This window comes from Pholcus phalangioides, unplaced genomic scaffold (assembly GCF_987345545.1).
Source record: "Pholcus phalangioides strain wild (caught in Gottingen) unplaced genomic scaffold, Ppha-v1.0 ptg000015l_1, whole genome shotgun sequence".
Taxonomy (NCBI): domain Eukaryota; kingdom Metazoa; phylum Arthropoda; class Arachnida; order Araneae; family Pholcidae; genus Pholcus; species Pholcus phalangioides.
The window spans coordinates 117,622,308-117,639,839 of NW_028301608.1; the positions used below are offsets into that span (position 1 = coordinate 117,622,308).

Sequence of the window (17,532 nt, forward strand, 5' to 3'; positions counted from 1 at the left end):
ATTGGCCCTGATAAGGGCCTTTTTTTTTTTTTCTTCCTCTCTCGCTTGACTTAAGCTTTCTTTTCGGTTTTCTTGGGCAAGAGAACTGCCTGGATGTTGGGCAGCACTCCTCCCTGAGCTATGGTCACTCCGGACAAGAGCTTGTTCAACTCTTCGTCGTTCCTGATCGCCAGCTGCAGATGTCTGGGAATGATCCTGGTTTTCTTGTTGTCTCGCGCTGCATTTCCTGCCAATTCGAGAACTTCGGCGGCCAGGTATTCCAGGACGGCGGCCAGGTATACCGGAGCTCCGGCACCTACCCTCTCGGCGTAGTTGCCTTTTCGAAGGAGACGGTGGATACGGCCGACGGGAAATTGTAGACCGGCACGGCTAGACCTGGTCTTGCTCTTCCCCTTCACTTTTCCTCCTTTTCCACGTCCAGACATGTTTAATTTTTCCTAAAAAATGATCGGAATCGCGCTTCGCGCTTTTTTTTTGGCGCCGCCAATATCAGCCTGAGAGCTCTGCCTTCCTTGTTTTCCTTTCAGCCAATAGTGCCCCTTTTTGGCGTTTTCGCGATCCGCGTTCGTCGTAGTTGTAGACGAGAAACGCCTTCGTAGTTTTGAACCGAATAATAATCGATAAAACTAAAAGGTTCCGCTGACTATATGACCCGCATTTCCTTCTCCCTCCCCGTATTAACGGTTTCTCTTCTCTTTCCCCCCCCCCCCCCCATACATTTCTTCGTTTTTAAATGAAACTTATTTCTTTTTTTCCTTTTGTTATTAGAGGTGGTGTTTGTTTAGCACTACTGCATGTATGGCATGTCTCTTTCGTCGTTGAAGTTAAAGATTACTGACGTCCCGTATACGGGACAGAAAAGTTTTCTAATTTTCAAGGAAATAAATTATTTTATTCATATTTAGCATTCGGTTCTATACTTATTTTTTGCTTAATGGGCTGAACTTCCAAGAAAAAACGAGTTTAAAGGCGGCACAAAGCACAGATATTCTAATATGATGCTGGTATGCACAAAGAGCTGAAAGGTAATGAACTTGTTGAAACAAAGTGAACGCATGGGAAATACTAAAATAATGTTTATATGCACAAAATGAATGTGAAACGTTAGGGTAAATGAAGGAAAGGCTAAAATGAAGTAAATAAACTTGGCGAAACGAGATGTGTTAATATAATACACTGGGGGCTAAAATGAAATTGAAACAAAGTGGGACGCATGCGAAATACTGGAAATAATGTTTATATTCACAAAAGAAGTATGAAATCATAAATGAATATTTAATTGTTCATGAACGTAGATTGTAGTGAAATTATAATTTCCTATTTTTGTGTGAAATTGAAACAGAAAAAAAAAAAAGAAGTTGGCATTTCTCGTTTCTTTGCATCGCTGACTTTCAGTAGCTAACTAGGAATGATGTATGTCGTGTCTAGTGGCGTAATGGTTACGACGACGGACACGAATCTTGAGCCTAGTGTTTATGAAAGTCATGGGTTCGAATCTGCATTTGGTTATTATAATGAAATAAATTAATGTAATGATTGTAGTATTGTAATGATAATGAAATAAATTGTATGTAAAATATATAAATGTAATGAATAAATGTAAAATACATATTGTATGTAAAATAAATAAATCGCAAAGGGAATCTACTGTTCGAATCTGCATTTGGCTATGATAATTAATTGTTATTTATTATAATAATTACAAATTGTTATCGTATGATAATTTACCTTTCAAAAGTATCGTATCGGCACAGAATTTTTTTTGCTAAAAAATTATTGTAGCAGTTTATAACGTAATCGTGTTAATTGTAACAGATGACTGTGTCGTTGTGGCCTAATGGATAAGACGCTGGACTCAAGAGAATATATTCGGAGGCAGATAATGATATTTTAAATATTGTTGCGCCGAACATATCACGTGGTATATCTATTGTGTGGTAGAAAGTATTGTTGCGAAGCTATACCTTACCTGGGGAACCCCTCGCGGGGGCGCCGCGGGCGGAAAAATAAGGGGGTTTTATTTGAATTTTCATTCCGGTTCCACGCGAGCATGGGTTCGAATCCCACCCAAGACAGTTTCTTCTTTTTTTTTTCCCCCATCCATCACATTTTTCTTTCGCAGAAATTTCATTGATTTTATATATATATATATATATATATATATGCATGCTCGAATAGCTTATTTATTTATGTTTTTTTTTTTCCAGGGATAAATTCACAAGGATTGTTGGTTTCTTCTTCATGAAAGGTAAGCACTCCTAACGTTACATTACACCTCATTATATTATTGCTATATTAAATTACCGTTATGTTAGGCAACAAGTCGTTTGCGACCAGGGTTAAACCTTCTTACTCGATTTATTGGCCCTCAAAAGGGCCTTTTTTTTTCCCCCCCACCCTGAACGAAAAGAAGTTACTTTGAACTGGTGTATTTGGTGACAGCTTTCGTTCCTTCAGACACTGCGTGCTTGGCGAGTTCTCCGGGGAGTAACAGCCGCACTGCAGTTTGGATTTCTCGACTGGTGATGGTGCTTCTCTTGTTGTAGTGGGCCAGTCGTGATGATTCCGCTGCAATTCTTTCAAAGATGTCATTTACGAAGGAGTTCATAATTGACATAGCCTTGCTAGATATCCCGGTGTCTGGGTGGACCTGCTTCAGAACCTTGTAGATGTAGATTGCGAAGCTCTCCTTCCTTCGCTTCTTCCTTTTTTTCTTGTCTCCAGCACGGACAGCCTTCTGGGCCTTTCCGGCTTTCTTCACAGCTTTTCCTGAAGGTTGTGGCGGCATTTTACCTGCAAAAAATTACGAAAATGTGTTAAAAAATTTTGAAATTTTTTCATAACGAAAGGATTTCAAGTTTACTCCACAAGTGAAGTTTCTCATTTGTGATTTTCCGCAACCCAATCTCAAATATAAACAATGGGGGAAGGGAATTCGTATTGTTCACCAGTAGATGGCAGCACTGAGCAGAGTCATATATCAACTTCGCCTTCGGGAACTGAATTACCTAAGAAATTGAATTTGTTCCCCCCCCCCCGCTTCCTTTCCAAACCCCCCCCCCCCCCCCCCCCCCACACACACACACACACAGATTTCAAAATTCAATCGCTTGTGGAAAATGTTATGTATTGGATTATCCGATTAAACATAATTATCAAATAAATAAAAAAAGAGGATTTATATGATGATGCCAACAGTATCTCGCAGTGCTAAGTAGAATCGTATATGAATCACTGATTTATTTGAAATAAATTTAATTTTTCTTTAATTTGAATATTTTGAAATTAAATCTTATTAAAGAAATTTGCCATGGATTGTGGGATTAGAAGAAATTACTGAAAGGAAAAAAAATTCCAACAGTAGATGGCAGCACTAAGCAGAGCCATATAGGCCCATATCACTGGCCGTATAGTATATTAATTTGTTTAATTTTCTTTTATTCCCTCTCTTCTTCCCCCCCCCCCCCCACATACACATATTTTTAAATTAAATTATTGGAAAATTATGTTACTTACCGATTTAAAAAAAGAAAGAAAAGTGATGCCAACAGCACGCGGTGTTCCCAGGTGGTCACCCTCCCAAGTACTAACCGCGCCCGATGCTGCTTAACTTCGGTGATCGGACGAGAACCGGTGTTTTCAGCATGGTATGGCCGTTGGCGATACATAATGCTCTTTTCACACTTCTTAAGTGATCATAAAATCTATTCAAAGGAGCCCGTCCATTTCCGCTGCTTTGTTCCTTTCTTCCCGTGGGAGTTGGGGCACAGATGGTGTCACATCACACTGGTACTCTAATTGATGACATCACAAAGGAGGCTCTTTCATCTGCCGAAAGCGCAGACGCACAAGCTGGTTGACGGACATGTGAGGAATTCCGCCTAAGGGCCCTTCTACAATTTTTCTTTTTTGCGCAAAATGTTTAAGACATTCTCTAGTTTCCGCCGAAAATGTTGTTTTCTTTTTCCAGTTCAATCTGTACTCTTACAGTAGGCATCGATTCCGCCAACTTTCAGTGCTGCTGCGATAATTTTCTGGAGGGGGGGGGGAAGAAATAACGGTTCCCCCCCCCCCTCCTGTCAAAGGGGGGGGATAAATCAAGTCTTTTATCGACCAATCGAATAACGCCTCGTCGGCGGACCAATGCCCGTTAGACAGCGGTGACGTCAGCTCCGCGCTTTCGAGACAGAGATCGTGATTATTGTCGATTTCCTTTCATTTCTGCTTCAGATTTCGCAAATTCAACATGTCTGGTCGAGGCAAGGGAGGAAAAGGTTTGGGCAAAGGAGGAGCGAAGAGACATCGTAAAGTTCTTCGCGATAACATCCAGGGCATTACGAAACCCGCCATCCGTCGTTTGGCTCGTCGTGGTGGTGTGAAACGTATATCCGGTCTCATTTACGAAGAGACCCGTGGAGTTCTCAAAGTTTTCCTCGAGAACGTTATCAGGGATGCTGTCACTTACACCGAGCACGCCAAGAGGAAAACCGTCACCGCCATGGACGTGGTCTATGCGCTGAAGAGACAAGGCAGAACCCTGTACGGTTTCGGCGGTTAAAAACAGCATATGCGGTTTTCATAGAAGACGCGGAGGAGAAAAAAAAAAAGGCCCTTCTCAGGGCCAAAAAATATATGATAGGTTGAAACTGAGTCGCATAACTTTGTTAAATATGTTTAAAAAACTAAACTTAAAGGGTTGGTACTAAATATTTATTACAAAAAAAATATTGCTGTAATCGTACTTTCGTCAAAGGTCAAGTACTATACGGGCCCCCCCCCCCCCCCCAGAGCTGCGAGGTCTCGTCAGACCTCGTAAGGGGCTTTATGTTCTATATATATATATATATATATATATTTGTGTTCGCGCGCTTTAATAACAAAATCGCGTTGATTATTTATGTTATGTATTTATATATTATCATGATAACACGTATCATATATTTATATGCGAGTTCGGCACCTTCTCACAAACATTTCTTGGCTCTGAAAAGAGCCTTTTTTTTTTTTTCCTTCAAGCCTTGGGCTTACTCCCTCATTTTTTTGCTTTCTTTGCCGTCGTCTTTTTCGGAGTGGACTTTGCTTTTTTCGGCTTCGCCGCTTTCGGTTTCGATGGTTTGGCTGCTTTTTTCGGAGACTTGGTCTTCGGAGCAGATTTCTTGACCGTCGATTTCTTTGCGGGGGCTGCTTTCTTTTTCTCGGACTTCTGTTTGGGCTTTGCGGTCTTCTTGGGGGATTTGGGTTTTTTCGAAGCGCCTTCCTTCTTGGGTTTCTTCACCTGTTTGGCAGCGGCAGAGGGTTCCTTGCTCTTCTGCCCGGATGCGCTCAATTTGAAAGATCCGGTGGCACCCTTGCCCTTGGTCTGAACCAGGGCTCCGCTGACTACGGCGCTCTTCAGGTACTTCTTGATGAAGGGTGAAAGCTTGTCCACGTCCACCTTGTACTGGGCACCGATGTGCTTCTTGATGGCCTGCAGTGAAGATCCGCCCCGTTCTTTAAGACTGGTGATGGCACTGTTCACCATTTCCGATACTTTCGGATGAGAGGGAGCAGCTTTCGGTTTCTTGCTGCCAGCTTTCGCCCCCTTTTTCTTCGGGGTCGAGGCGGCTGGCGCGGCAGATTGAGCTGGTTGTGCACCTTCGGACATGTTCGCTTGCACTCACGTAACGAAATGATCAGTAATTTCTCGTTTTTTTGCAGTAGATTCCCTTTGCGCTTCGTTTCAGCCAATCGCGTTTCTCGGTTTCGAAATCGACCAATCGCGGCGTAGTCGTCCGTTACACTTTGAATTTGGCGCTTCTGTCATTGTGGAAAAATTGAGGAGAAACATTTATCGTCTTGCTCTCAACGCGTTCAGACGTTTCTTTCATCGATACGCAGACATGGCTAGGACCAAGCAGACTGCCCGAAAGAGTACCGGAGGCAAGGCCCCCAGGAAACAGCTCGCGACCAAGGCTGCTCGTAAGAGTGCCCCGGCGACGGGGGGAGTGAAGAAGCCCCATCGTTACAGGCCCGGTACCGTGGCCCTCAGAGAGATCCGTCGTTACCAGAAGTCGACGGAATTGCTCATTAGGAAATTGCCCTTCCAGCGCCTCGTCCGTGAGATCGCCCAGGACTTCAAGACCGATTTGCGCTTCCAGAGCTCTGCTGTCATGGCTTTGCAGGAGGCCAGCGAGGCCTATCTCGTCGGTCTGTTCGAAGATACCAACTTGTGCGCTATCCACGCCAAGAGAGTTACCATCATGCCCAAAGACATTCAGCTTGCACGTAGGATCCGGGGTGAACGAGCTTAAGTCGTGAAGGAGGAGTAGGAAAAAAAAAACGGCCCTTCTAAGGGCCAACACATGCAAAGAGGTGCGCCTTTTCATTCGCATTGCCACACACGAGTTGAAATAGTTTTTTTTAATCCATACATGAAATTTTTCTGATTGATTAGAAAAGAAAGTTAGGACAAGCCACGTATGTTTTTTTTTTTTGTTTTTTGTTTTGCGCGCAGCGCTGAGAGAAATGTGACGCTGTATTTTATTACTATTGTGCCTCACCCAACCCAGACTTCTAGACTCGCCGGATTCGAATAGAGTTGCTTTGTTTACTGGGGGGTCACTTTTATGGTCTGGGCGTGGCTATCCCCAGCGGACAATGCGATTGTGTTTCGGAACCAGTCTCTAATTTCCCCGGGGGACATTGAGGCGACTGTGTTATTATTATTAAACAATGCGATTTAGCGTGACCTCTTTGCGTGATTTATTGGCCCTGATAAGGGCCTTTTTTTTTTTTTCTTCCTCTCTCGCTTGACTTAAGCTTTCTTTTCGGTTTTCTTGGGCAAGAGAACTGCCTGGATGTTGGGCAGCACTCCTCCCTGAGCTATGGTCACTCCGGACAAGAGCTTGTTCAACTCTTCGTCGTTCCTGATCGCCAGCTGCAGATGTCTGGGAATGATCCTGGTTTTCTTGTTGTCTCGCGCTGCATTTCCTGCCAATTCGAGAACTTCGGCGGCCAGGTATTCCAGGACGGCGGCCAGGTATACCGGAGCTCCGGCACCTACCCTCTCGGCGTAGTTGCCTTTTCGAAGGAGACGGTGGATACGGCCGACGGGAAATTGTAGACCGGCACGGCTAGACCTGGTCTTGCTCTTCCCCTTCACTTTTCCTCCTTTTCCACGTCCAGACATGTTTAATTTTTCCTAAAAAATGATCGGAATCGCGCTTCGCGCTTTTTTTTTGGCGCCGCCAATATCAGCCTGAGAGCTCTGCCTTCCTTGTTTTCCTTTCAGCCAATAGTGCCCCTTTTTGGCGTTTTCGCGATCCGCGTTCGTCGTAGTTGTAGACGAGAAACGCCTTCGTAGTTTTGAACCGAATAATAATCGATAAAACTAAAAGGTTCCGCTGACTATATGACCCGCATTTCCTTCTCCCTCCCCGTATTAACGGTTTCTCTTCTCTTTCCCCCCCCCCCCCCCATACATTTCTTCGTTTTTAAATGAAACTTATTTCTTTTTTTCCTTTTGTTATTAGAGGTGGTGTTTGTTTAGCACTACTGCATGTATGGCATGTCTCTTTCGTCGTTGAAGTTAAAGATTACTGACGTCCCGTATACGGGACAGAAAAGTTTTCTAATTTTCAAGGAAATAAATTATTTTATTCATATTTAGCATTCGGTTCTATACTTATTTTTTGCTTAATGGGCTGAACTTCCAAGAAAAAACGAGTTTAAAGGCGGCACAAAGCACAGATATTCTAATATGATGCTGGTATGCACAAAGAGCTGAAAGGTAATGAACTTGTTGAAACAAAGTGAACGCATGGGAAATACTAAAATAATGTTTATATGCACAAAATGAATGTGAAACGTTAGGGTAAATGAAGGAAAGGCTAAAATGAAGTAAATAAACTTGGCGAAACGAGATGTGTTAATATAATACACTGGGGGCTAAAATGAAATTGAAACAAAGTGGGACGCATGCGAAATACTGGAAATAATGTTTATATTCACAAAAGAAGTATGAAATCATAAATGAATATTTAATTGTTCATGAACGTAGATTGTAGTGAAATTATAATTTCCTATTTTTGTGTGAAATTGAAACAGAAAAAAAAAAAAGAAGTTGGCATTTCTCGTTTCTTTGCATCGCTGACTTTCAGTAGCTAACTAGGAATGATGTATGTCGTGTCTAGTGGCGTAATGGTTACGACGACGGACACGAATCTTGAGCCTAGTGTTTATGAAAGTCATGGGTTCGAATCTGCATTTGGTTATTATAATGAAATAAATTAATGTAATGATTGTAGTATTGTAATGATAATGAAATAAATTGTATGTAAAATATATAAATGTAATGAATAAATGTAAAATACATATTGTATGTAAAATAAATAAATCGCAAAGGGAATCTACTGTTCGAATCTGCATTTGGCTATGATAATTAATTGTTATTTATTATAATAATTACAAATTGTTATCGTATGATAATTTACCTTTCAAAAGTATCGTATCGGCACAGAATTTTTTTTGCTAAAAAATTATTGTAGCAGTTTATAACGTAATCGTGTTAATTGTAACAGATGACTGTGTCGTTGTGGCCTAATGGATAAGACGCTGGACTCAAGAGAATATATTCGGAGGCAGATAATGATATTTTAAATATTGTTGCGCCGAACATATCACGTGGTATATCTATTGTGTGGTAGAAAGTATTGTTGCGAAGCTATACCTTACCTGGGGAACCCCTCGCGGGGGCGCCGCGGGCGGAAAAATAAGGGGGTTTTATTTGAATTTTCATTCCGGTTCCACGCGAGCATGGGTTCGAATCCCACCCAAGACAGTTTCTTCTTTTTTTTTTCCCCCATCCATCACATTTTTCTTTCGCAGAAATTTCATTGATTTTATATATATATATATATATATATATATGCATGCTCGAATAGCTTATTTATTTATGTTTTTTTTTTTCCAGGGATAAATTCACAAGGATTGTTGGTTTCTTCTTCATGAAAGGTAAGCACTCCTAACGTTACATTACACCTCATTATATTATTGCTATATTAAATTACCGTTATGTTAGGCAACAAGTCGTTTGCGACCAGGGTTAAACCTTCTTACTCGATTTATTGGCCCTCAAAAGGGCCTTTTTTTTTCCCCCCCACCCTGAACGAAAAGAAGTTACTTTGAACTGGTGTATTTGGTGACAGCTTTCGTTCCTTCAGACACTGCGTGCTTGGCGAGTTCTCCGGGGAGTAACAGCCGCACTGCAGTTTGGATTTCTCGACTGGTGATGGTGCTTCTCTTGTTGTAGTGGGCCAGTCGTGATGATTCCGCTGCAATTCTTTCAAAGATGTCATTTACGAAGGAGTTCATAATTGACATAGCCTTGCTAGATATCCCGGTGTCTGGGTGGACCTGCTTCAGAACCTTGTAGATGTAGATTGCGAAGCTCTCCTTCCTTCGCTTCTTCCTTTTTTTCTTGTCTCCAGCACGGACAGCCTTCTGGGCCTTTCCGGCTTTCTTCACAGCTTTTCCTGAAGGTTGTGGCGGCATTTTACCTGCAAAAAATTACGAAAATGTGTTAAAAAATCCACCAGACCAGACCAGAATTAAACTTTTATCTCCCGGGCCTGGTTCAAGGGAACCATCTGCGGGCTTACAAACTGTAGCCACGGGGACTACGTATGAAGAGAAAGACAAGGGAGTATATGTAAATTAAAAGTGCATGTGTATTGGAAAGTTGTCAAATTTGGGAAAAATGATAAGGTCATGGTCCTGTTTAAATTTAAACGAATTTTGCAGGTAAAATGCTGGCAGCAACCTTCTTGTATTAGTACCATTACGATTATGTTTCGCTGTGAAGAAGTTCGGAAGCGACAAGGTAACTTCGCCTCTGCTCGCACGGGATTGGCTGGTGCGGTCTCGATCCCTGGTTGGCTGGACCTGTAATCGATATGGTTAGCAACAAGAAGAGAAAATTCAGAGATAGAATTAGTATATTATTTTTCAAAGTTCAGAAAATGGAAGAAGTCAAACAAAAATAAAATAAAGCACAATTTTTTTTTTTTTCTCACAAATTTTTAAGTTTTTTTGAAGAAGGGTTTTTTTTGATTTTTTGAAAGAAAAAGATGGGTGAAAAGAAAAGTAGAAAAGTTGAGAAAAATCTGATTAAATAAAAAATGCTGAAATAAAATAGAGTCAGAGAGCCCCTTATCATCAGTCTTTGACCAGGATATTTCCGGCTTCGACGAGAAATTTGTTGACAACGGCTCTCTTCTCTTTACCAGAGTCCAACTTCATTATGTCTTCGAGGCAGGACTTCGCGAACTCGAACATTTCATACGTTGAGTTTAGGCTTATGGCCGACCCAGAGTCAGAGGCATCCGCTAGTTCGTCTGCGGATGTGGCCGTCGGAGTCTCGGCACCTGGTTCTGCCGGTTCGCTGGATGGCAGGCTTCTGGGGGCGTTCTGCCGCGAAGATTTTCCGAAGTTTTTCCTGAAGTCAGTAGACGTTCCAAAGTCCGTAGATCGGGACTCTGAAATTTTTTGCCTCGGCTTGGCCTGGATTTTTTCTAAGTTTTTCTGCACTAATTTTGGCTGTGCACTGGAGTCCGTAGATCTGGGCTCTGTTGGATCCTGGCTAGCTTGGGCTTTTTTAAAGTCAGAGTTTTCCGCCAGCTCTGTAGATTTTTTGCTGTCTTGTCCCGGTGGTCTGGACTTGGCTTTTTCAGTCGCTTTTTGGACGCGACTTGCACCGTGGGTCGTGGCGGTGCTGGCTTGGCTGGTTTGCGGGCTTGGACGTATGGTTGTCTCGTTGCCGTCGCTGGTGCGTGTCGAACCGCGGGCCATGTGAAAATTTTTCCACACACTATCTGGCAGGAAAGTAGATGTCCCGTATTTTTTGGACGATTTCGACACAGTGATCGATTGGATCGTCTCCTTGGGCGCCGGTGGTTTGCGCCTTTCTGCCGGTCGGTTGGCTCCGGTTCTTAGGGATTTTTCTGCTGCCTTGTACGCCTCACAATTACGATATGACGCCGGATGATTTTTCCCACAGTTAACACAGGTCGGGGGATCTTGTCCGGTGACATTTCCGCACGGTTCTCCGGGATGAGGGTTCGTACACTTGATGCACCTGGGGGGAAACGAACAGTCTCTCTCTGTGTGGGTCCACCGCTGACACCGTATGCACCTTTTCGGCTCCGGATGACTGGGCCTTCTTCTGAAAGGGGCAATGCCAACGATTACATGTCTTAAACGGGACAGATTTGCAAATCTAGTGGTGTTTTCGTCCCTCGGGATTGTGATTTTCCAAAAAGCAATACGTTTTTTTGGACGATTTCGCCTTTTCGATGATAATTGGAAAATATTTAGAATTTGGAACCCCATTTTTTCGAGTTCGTTTTGAATGTCCGTAGCGCTCGTTTTTGCGTCGAGTCCTCTTAGCACGTAGTTGGCCGTGCTTTTTCTCTCCTTCGTGTAATTAAGGATTTCAATGCCTTTTTCTCGGCATAATTGAAGTACGGCATCATGATCTCTAGAATTTTGGAGTATTATTCTATAGCTGTCTTTTAGCAATTTTGCCTCAAACTTGCATTTGCACTTAAGTTCGATAGATGGCGCCAGATTGAACCAACTACCTTCAGTTCGGATTTCGACGGGGAAGAATTTGCCTTGGCCGTCAATGTCCTCGGCTCGGTCAAGGATCCCATCGGGCCGCACAGGTCGCGGGAGGTCGGTTGGAAGCCTCGATGGTCCAGCTTGGCTTTCCTGGGTTTCCCCGTACTCGCTTTGCGACCTCCGACGTTCTTTTCCGTCCTCCGCTCGTCCCGGCATCCGCTCGGTTCCGACGCAAGCTTCAGGAGTAGGCGGGGCCTCGGTACTGCAGCCGTTTTGTGATTGGCTGCTTGGGTGCATTGCTTTTTTGTGTGCATTGCTTTGACGAGATTTAGTATCGTCTCCGGCATTTTCCCGTTTTCTATGTGGCTTCCTTCCTGTTTGATCCGCCTGAAGTTTCAGGAAATCTTGAAGCTCCAGAGTGTCAGCGTGACCTATCTGTGCTTTCACAGTGGCAAGCCCACATCTGTTCACGTCGAGGAGTTCACTGAAGGTGATCCAGTGGATCTCGTCTGGATTTATCGGTCCATTACCCGTGGGCTTCATCTTGCTGTAGTCCATGATTTTGCGCAGGACAGCATCGCCTTTGCACGTCTGGTGTAGATTGGCATGTCTTTTCATTCTCGGGAAGGCTGAGAATTTCCGCTCCGTGAACCTAAGGAGTTCTTTGGCGGCTTTGGCTCGAACTTTGGGCTCGGCATTGGGGTCCTCGGATAGCTGGACGACATCATGCCATCTCCAGTTTTGCGAATCCATTACTATGTCATGGAAGAAGCAGCGAATTTTAATTTTGTTAGACATTTTAGATGTTAATATTTAAAGACAGCTTACAATTTACTATTAATCTATTAATATGGTTTGAACATTTAGAGTATTAAGGCTCCGACTGAGTACGGGCCGTAGATGATAAGTTAGGCTATCATTTCAAGAGCAAAAATTTATGCGTCCGTCCCCAACGGTGTCCGGGGTGTGTCTGTGTGTGTGTTAAAAAATTTTGAAATTTTTTCATAACGAAAGGATTTCAAGTTTACTCCACAAGTGAAGTTTCTCATTTGTGATTTTCCGCAACCCAATCTCAAATATAAACAATGGGGGAAGGGAATTCGTATTGTTCACCAGTAGATGGCAGCACTGAGCAGAGTCATATATCAACTTCGCCTTCGGGAACTGAATTACCTAAGAAATTGAATTTGTTCCCCCCCCCCCGCTTCCTTTCCAAACCCCCCCCCCCCCCCCCCCCCCACACACACACACACACAGATTTCAAAATTCAATCGCTTGTGGAAAATGTTATGTATTGGATTATCCGATTAAACATAATTATCAAATAAATAAAAAAAGAGGATTTATATGATGATGCCAACAGTATCTCGCAGTGCTAAGTAGAATCGTATATGAATCACTGATTTATTTGAAATAAATTTAATTTTTCTTTAATTTGAATATTTTGAAATTAAATCTTATTAAAGAAATTTGCCATGGATTGTGGGATTAGAAGAAATTACTGAAAGGAAAAAAAATTCCAACAGTAGATGGCAGCACTAAGCAGAGCCATATAGGCCCATATCACTGGCCGTATAGTATATTAATTTGTTTAATTTTCTTTTATTCCCTCTCTTCTTCCCCCCCCCCCCCCACATACACATATTTTTAAATTAAATTATTGGAAAATTATGTTACTTACCGATTTAAAAAAAGAAAGAAAAGTGATGCCAACAGCACGCGGTGTTCCCAGGTGGTCACCCTCCCAAGTACTAACCGCGCCCGATGCTGCTTAACTTCGGTGATCGGACGAGAACCGGTGTTTTCAGCATGGTATGGCCGTTGGCGATACATAATGCTCTTTTCACACTTCTTAAGTGATCATAAAATCTATTCAAAGGAGCCCGTCCATTTCCGCTGCTTTGTTCCTTTCTTCCCGTGGGAGTTGGGGCACAGATGGTGTCACATCACACTGGTACTCTAATTGATGACATCACAAAGGAGGCTCTTTCATCTGCCGAAAGCGCAGACGCACAAGCTGGTTGACGGACATGTGAGGAATTCCGCCTAAGGGCCCTTCTACAATTTTTCTTTTTTGCGCAAAATGTTTAAGACATTCTCTAGTTTCCGCCGAAAATGTTGTTTTCTTTTTCCAGTTCAATCTGTACTCTTACAGTAGGCATCGATTCCGCCAACTTTCAGTGCTGCTGCGATAATTTTCTGGAGGGGGGGGGGAAGAAATAACGGTTCCCCCCCCCCCTCCTGTCAAAGGGGGGGGATAAATCAAGTCTTTTATCGACCAATCGAATAACGCCTCGTCGGCGGACCAATGCCCGTTAGACAGCGGTGACGTCAGCTCCGCGCTTTCGAGACAGAGATCGTGATTATTGTCGATTTCCTTTCATTTCTGCTTCAGATTTCGCAAATTCAACATGTCTGGTCGAGGCAAGGGAGGAAAAGGTTTGGGCAAAGGAGGAGCGAAGAGACATCGTAAAGTTCTTCGCGATAACATCCAGGGCATTACGAAACCCGCCATCCGTCGTTTGGCTCGTCGTGGTGGTGTGAAACGTATATCCGGTCTCATTTACGAAGAGACCCGTGGAGTTCTCAAAGTTTTCCTCGAGAACGTTATCAGGGATGCTGTCACTTACACCGAGCACGCCAAGAGGAAAACCGTCACCGCCATGGACGTGGTCTATGCGCTGAAGAGACAAGGCAGAACCCTGTACGGTTTCGGCGGTTAAAAACAGCATATGCGGTTTTCATAGAAGACGCGGAGGAGAAAAAAAAAAAGGCCCTTCTCAGGGCCAAAAAATATATGATAGGTTGAAACTGAGTCGCATAACTTTGTTAAATATGTTTAAAAAACTAAACTTAAAGGGTTGGTACTAAATATTTATTACAAAAAAAATATTGCTGTAATCGTACTTTCGTCAAAGGTCAAGTACTATACGGGCCCCCCCCCCCCCCCCAGAGCTGCGAGGTCTCGTCAGACCTCGTAAGGGGCTTTATGTTCTATATATATATATATATATATATATTTGTGTTCGCGCGCTTTAATAACAAAATCGCGTTGATTATTTATGTTATGTATTTATATATTATCATGATAACACGTATCATATATTTATATGCGAGTTCGGCACCTTCTCACAAACATTTCTTGGCTCTGAAAAGAGCCTTTTTTTTTTTTTCCTTCAAGCCTTGGGCTTACTCCCTCATTTTTTTGCTTTCTTTGCCGTCGTCTTTTTCGGAGTGGACTTTGCTTTTTTCGGCTTCGCCGCTTTCGGTTTCGATGGTTTGGCTGCTTTTTTCGGAGACTTGGTCTTCGGAGCAGATTTCTTGACCGTCGATTTCTTTGCGGGGGCTGCTTTCTTTTTCTCGGACTTCTGTTTGGGCTTTGCGGTCTTCTTGGGGGATTTGGGTTTTTTCGAAGCGCCTTCCTTCTTGGGTTTCTTCACCTGTTTGGCAGCGGCAGAGGGTTCCTTGCTCTTCTGCCCGGATGCGCTCAATTTGAAAGATCCGGTGGCACCCTTGCCCTTGGTCTGAACCAGGGCTCCGCTGACTACGGCGCTCTTCAGGTACTTCTTGATGAAGGGTGAAAGCTTGTCCACGTCCACCTTGTACTGGGCACCGATGTGCTTCTTGATGGCCTGCAGTGAAGATCCGCCCCGTTCTTTAAGACTGGTGATGGCACTGTTCACCATTTCCGATACTTTCGGATGAGAGGGAGCAGCTTTCGGTTTCTTGCTGCCAGCTTTCGCCCCCTTTTTCTTCGGGGTCGAGGCGGCTGGCGCGGCAGATTGAGCTGGTTGTGCACCTTCGGACATGTTCGCTTGCACTCACGTAACGAAATGATCAGTAATTTCTCGTTTTTTTGCAGTAGATTCCCTTTGCGCTTCGTTTCAGCCAATCGCGTTTCTCGGTTTCGAAATCGACCAATCGCGGCGTAGTCGTCCGTTACACTTTGAATTTGGCGCTTCTGTCATTGTGGAAAAATTGAGGAGAAACATTTATCGTCTTGCTCTCAACGCGTTCAGACGTTTCTTTCATCGATACGCAGACATGGCTAGGACCAAGCAGACTGCCCGAAAGAGTACCGGAGGCAAGGCCCCCAGGAAACAGCTCGCGACCAAGGCTGCTCGTAAGAGTGCCCCGGCGACGGGGGGAGTGAAGAAGCCCCATCGTTACAGGCCCGGTACCGTGGCCCTCAGAGAGATCCGTCGTTACCAGAAGTCGACGGAATTGCTCATTAGGAAATTGCCCTTCCAGCGCCTCGTCCGTGAGATCGCCCAGGACTTCAAGACCGATTTGCGCTTCCAGAGCTCTGCTGTCATGGCTTTGCAGGAGGCCAGCGAGGCCTATCTCGTCGGTCTGTTCGAAGATACCAACTTGTGCGCTATCCACGCCAAGAGAGTTACCATCATGCCCAAAGACATTCAGCTTGCACGTAGGATCCGGGGTGAACGAGCTTAAGTCGTGAAGGAGGAGTAGGAAAAAAAAAACGGCCCTTCTAAGGGCCAACACATGCAAAGAGGTGCGCCTTTTCATTCGCATTGCCACACACGAGTTGAAATAGTTTTTTTTAATCCATACATGAAATTTTTCTGATTGATTAGAAAAGAAAGTTAGGACAAGCCACGTATGTTTTTTTTTTTTGTTTTTTGTTTTGCGCGCAGCGCTGAGAGAAATGTGACGCTGTATTTTATTACTATTGTGCCTCACCCAACCCAGACTTCTAGACTCGCCGGATTCGAATAGAGTTGCTTTGTTTACTGGGGGGTCACTTTTATGGTCTGGGCGTGGCTATCCCCAGCGGACAATGCGATTGTGTTTCGGAACCAGTCTCTAATTTCCCCGGGGGACATTGAGGCGACTGTGTTATTATTATTAAACAATGCGATTTAGCGTGACCTCTTTGCGTGATTTATTGGCCCTGATAAGGGCCTTTTTTTTTTTTTCTTCCTCTCTCGCTTGACTTAAGCTTTCTTTTCGGTTTTCTTGGGCAAGAGAACTGCCTGGATGTTGGGCAGCACTCCTCCCTGAGCTATGGTCACTCCGGACAAGAGCTTGTTCAACTCTTCGTCGTTCCTGATCGCCAGCTGCAGATGTCTGGGAATGATCCTGGTTTTCTTGTTGTCTCGCGCTGCATTTCCTGCCAATTCGAGAACTTCGGCGGCCAGGTATTCCAGGACGGCGGCCAGGTATACCGGAGCTCCGGCACCTACCCTCTCGGCGTAGTTGCCTTTTCGAAGGAGACGGTGGATACGGCCGACGGGAAATTGTAGACCGGCACGGCTAGACCTGGTCTTGCTCTTCCCCTTCACTTTTCCTCCTTTTCCACGTCCAGACATGTTTAATTTTTCCTAAAAAATGATCGGAATCGCGCTTCGCGCTTTTTTTTTGGCGCCGCCAATATCAGCCTGAGAGCTCTGCCTTCCTTGTTTTCCTTTCAGCCAATAGTGCCCCTTTTTGGCGTTTTCGCGATCCGCGTTCGTCGTAGTTGTAGACGAGAAACGCCTTCGTAGTTTTGAACCGAATAATAATCGATAAAACTAAAAGGTTCCGCTGACTATATGACCCGCATTTCCTTCTCCCTCCCCGTATTAACGGTTTCTCTTCTCTTTCCCCCCCCCCCCCCCATACATTTCTTCGTTTTTAAATGAAACTTATTTCTTTTTTTCCTTTTGTTATTAGAGGTGGTGTTTGTTTAGCACTACTGCATGTATGGCATGTCTCTTTCGTCGTTGAAGTTAAAGATTACTGACGTCCCGTATACGGGACAGAAAAGTTTTCTAATTTTCAAGGAAATAAATTATTTTATTCATATTTAGCATTCGGTTCTATACTTATTTTTTGCTTAATGGGCTGAACTTCCAAGAAAAAACGAGTTTAAAGGCGGCACAAAGCACAGATATTCTAATATGATGCTGGTATGCACAAAGAGCTGAAAGG

General features: G+C 43.8%; 9 protein-coding genes, 2 non-coding genes and 2 pseudogenes across 11 annotated transcripts; 4 read left to right on the top strand and 9 right to left on the bottom strand.

The window, feature by feature from the left end:
• Nucleotides 1-50: 50 nt before the first annotated feature.
• LOC149077717 (histone H2A) lies at nt 51-425 on the bottom strand. The gene has a single exon (XM_089242925.1). It carries the CDS (start codon nt 423-425, stop codon nt 51-53), a length of 375 nt encoding a protein of 124 aa, XP_089099051.1.
• Nucleotides 426-2,413: 1,988 nt separating this feature from the next.
• LOC149077718 (histone H2B) lies at nt 2,414-2,788 on the bottom strand. The gene has a single exon (XM_089242926.1). It carries the CDS (start codon nt 2,786-2,788, stop codon nt 2,414-2,416), a length of 375 nt encoding a protein of 124 aa, XP_089099052.1.
• A 754-nt stretch (nt 2,789-3,542) lies between these two features.
• On the bottom strand, nt 3,543-3,661 carry LOC149077719 (5S ribosomal RNA). Its single transcript, XR_016194248.1, has one exon. It is a non-coding gene; the product is annotated as a 5S ribosomal RNA (ribosomal RNA).
• A 585-nt stretch (nt 3,662-4,246) lies between these two features.
• Nucleotides 4,247-4,558, top strand: LOC149077720 (histone H4). The gene has a single exon (XM_089242927.1). The coding sequence runs from the start codon at nt 4,247-4,249 to the stop codon at nt 4,556-4,558; it is 312 nt and encodes a 103-aa protein (XP_089099053.1).
• Nucleotides 4,559-5,032: 474 nt separating this feature from the next.
• Nucleotides 5,033-5,644, bottom strand: LOC149077721 (histone H1-III pseudogene; annotated as a pseudogene).
• Nucleotides 5,645-5,867: 223 nt separating this feature from the next.
• Nucleotides 5,868-6,309, top strand: LOC149077722 (histone H3). Its single transcript, XM_089242929.1, has one exon. It carries the CDS (start codon nt 5,880-5,882, stop codon nt 6,288-6,290), a length of 411 nt encoding a protein of 136 aa, XP_089099055.1. The 5' UTR covers nt 5,868-5,879; the 3' UTR covers nt 6,291-6,309.
• Nucleotides 6,310-6,793: 484 nt separating this feature from the next.
• On the bottom strand, nt 6,794-7,168 carry LOC149077723 (histone H2A). The gene has a single exon (XM_089242930.1). The coding sequence runs from the start codon at nt 7,166-7,168 to the stop codon at nt 6,794-6,796; it is 375 nt and encodes a 124-aa protein (XP_089099056.1).
• A 1,988-nt stretch (nt 7,169-9,156) lies between these two features.
• LOC149077724 (histone H2B) lies at nt 9,157-9,531 on the bottom strand. Its single transcript, XM_089245355.1, has one exon. The coding sequence runs from the start codon at nt 9,529-9,531 to the stop codon at nt 9,157-9,159; it is 375 nt and encodes a 124-aa protein (XP_089101481.1).
• Nucleotides 9,532-13,305: 3,774 nt separating this feature from the next.
• LOC149077725 (5S ribosomal RNA) lies at nt 13,306-13,424 on the bottom strand. Its single transcript, XR_016194249.1, has one exon. It is a non-coding gene; the product is annotated as a 5S ribosomal RNA (ribosomal RNA).
• A 585-nt stretch (nt 13,425-14,009) lies between these two features.
• Nucleotides 14,010-14,321, top strand: LOC149077726 (histone H4). Its single transcript, XM_089242935.1, has one exon. It carries the CDS (start codon nt 14,010-14,012, stop codon nt 14,319-14,321), a length of 312 nt encoding a protein of 103 aa, XP_089099061.1.
• A 474-nt stretch (nt 14,322-14,795) lies between these two features.
• Nucleotides 14,796-15,407, bottom strand: LOC149077727 (histone H1-III pseudogene; annotated as a pseudogene).
• Nucleotides 15,408-15,633: 226 nt separating this feature from the next.
• LOC149077728 (histone H3) lies at nt 15,634-16,072 on the top strand. Its single transcript, XM_089242936.1, has one exon. The coding sequence runs from the start codon at nt 15,643-15,645 to the stop codon at nt 16,051-16,053; it is 411 nt and encodes a 136-aa protein (XP_089099062.1). The 5' UTR covers nt 15,634-15,642; the 3' UTR covers nt 16,054-16,072.
• A 484-nt stretch (nt 16,073-16,556) lies between these two features.
• Nucleotides 16,557-16,931, bottom strand: LOC149077729 (histone H2A). The gene has a single exon (XM_089242937.1). The coding sequence runs from the start codon at nt 16,929-16,931 to the stop codon at nt 16,557-16,559; it is 375 nt and encodes a 124-aa protein (XP_089099063.1).
• Nucleotides 16,932-17,532: the final 601 nt, after the last annotated feature.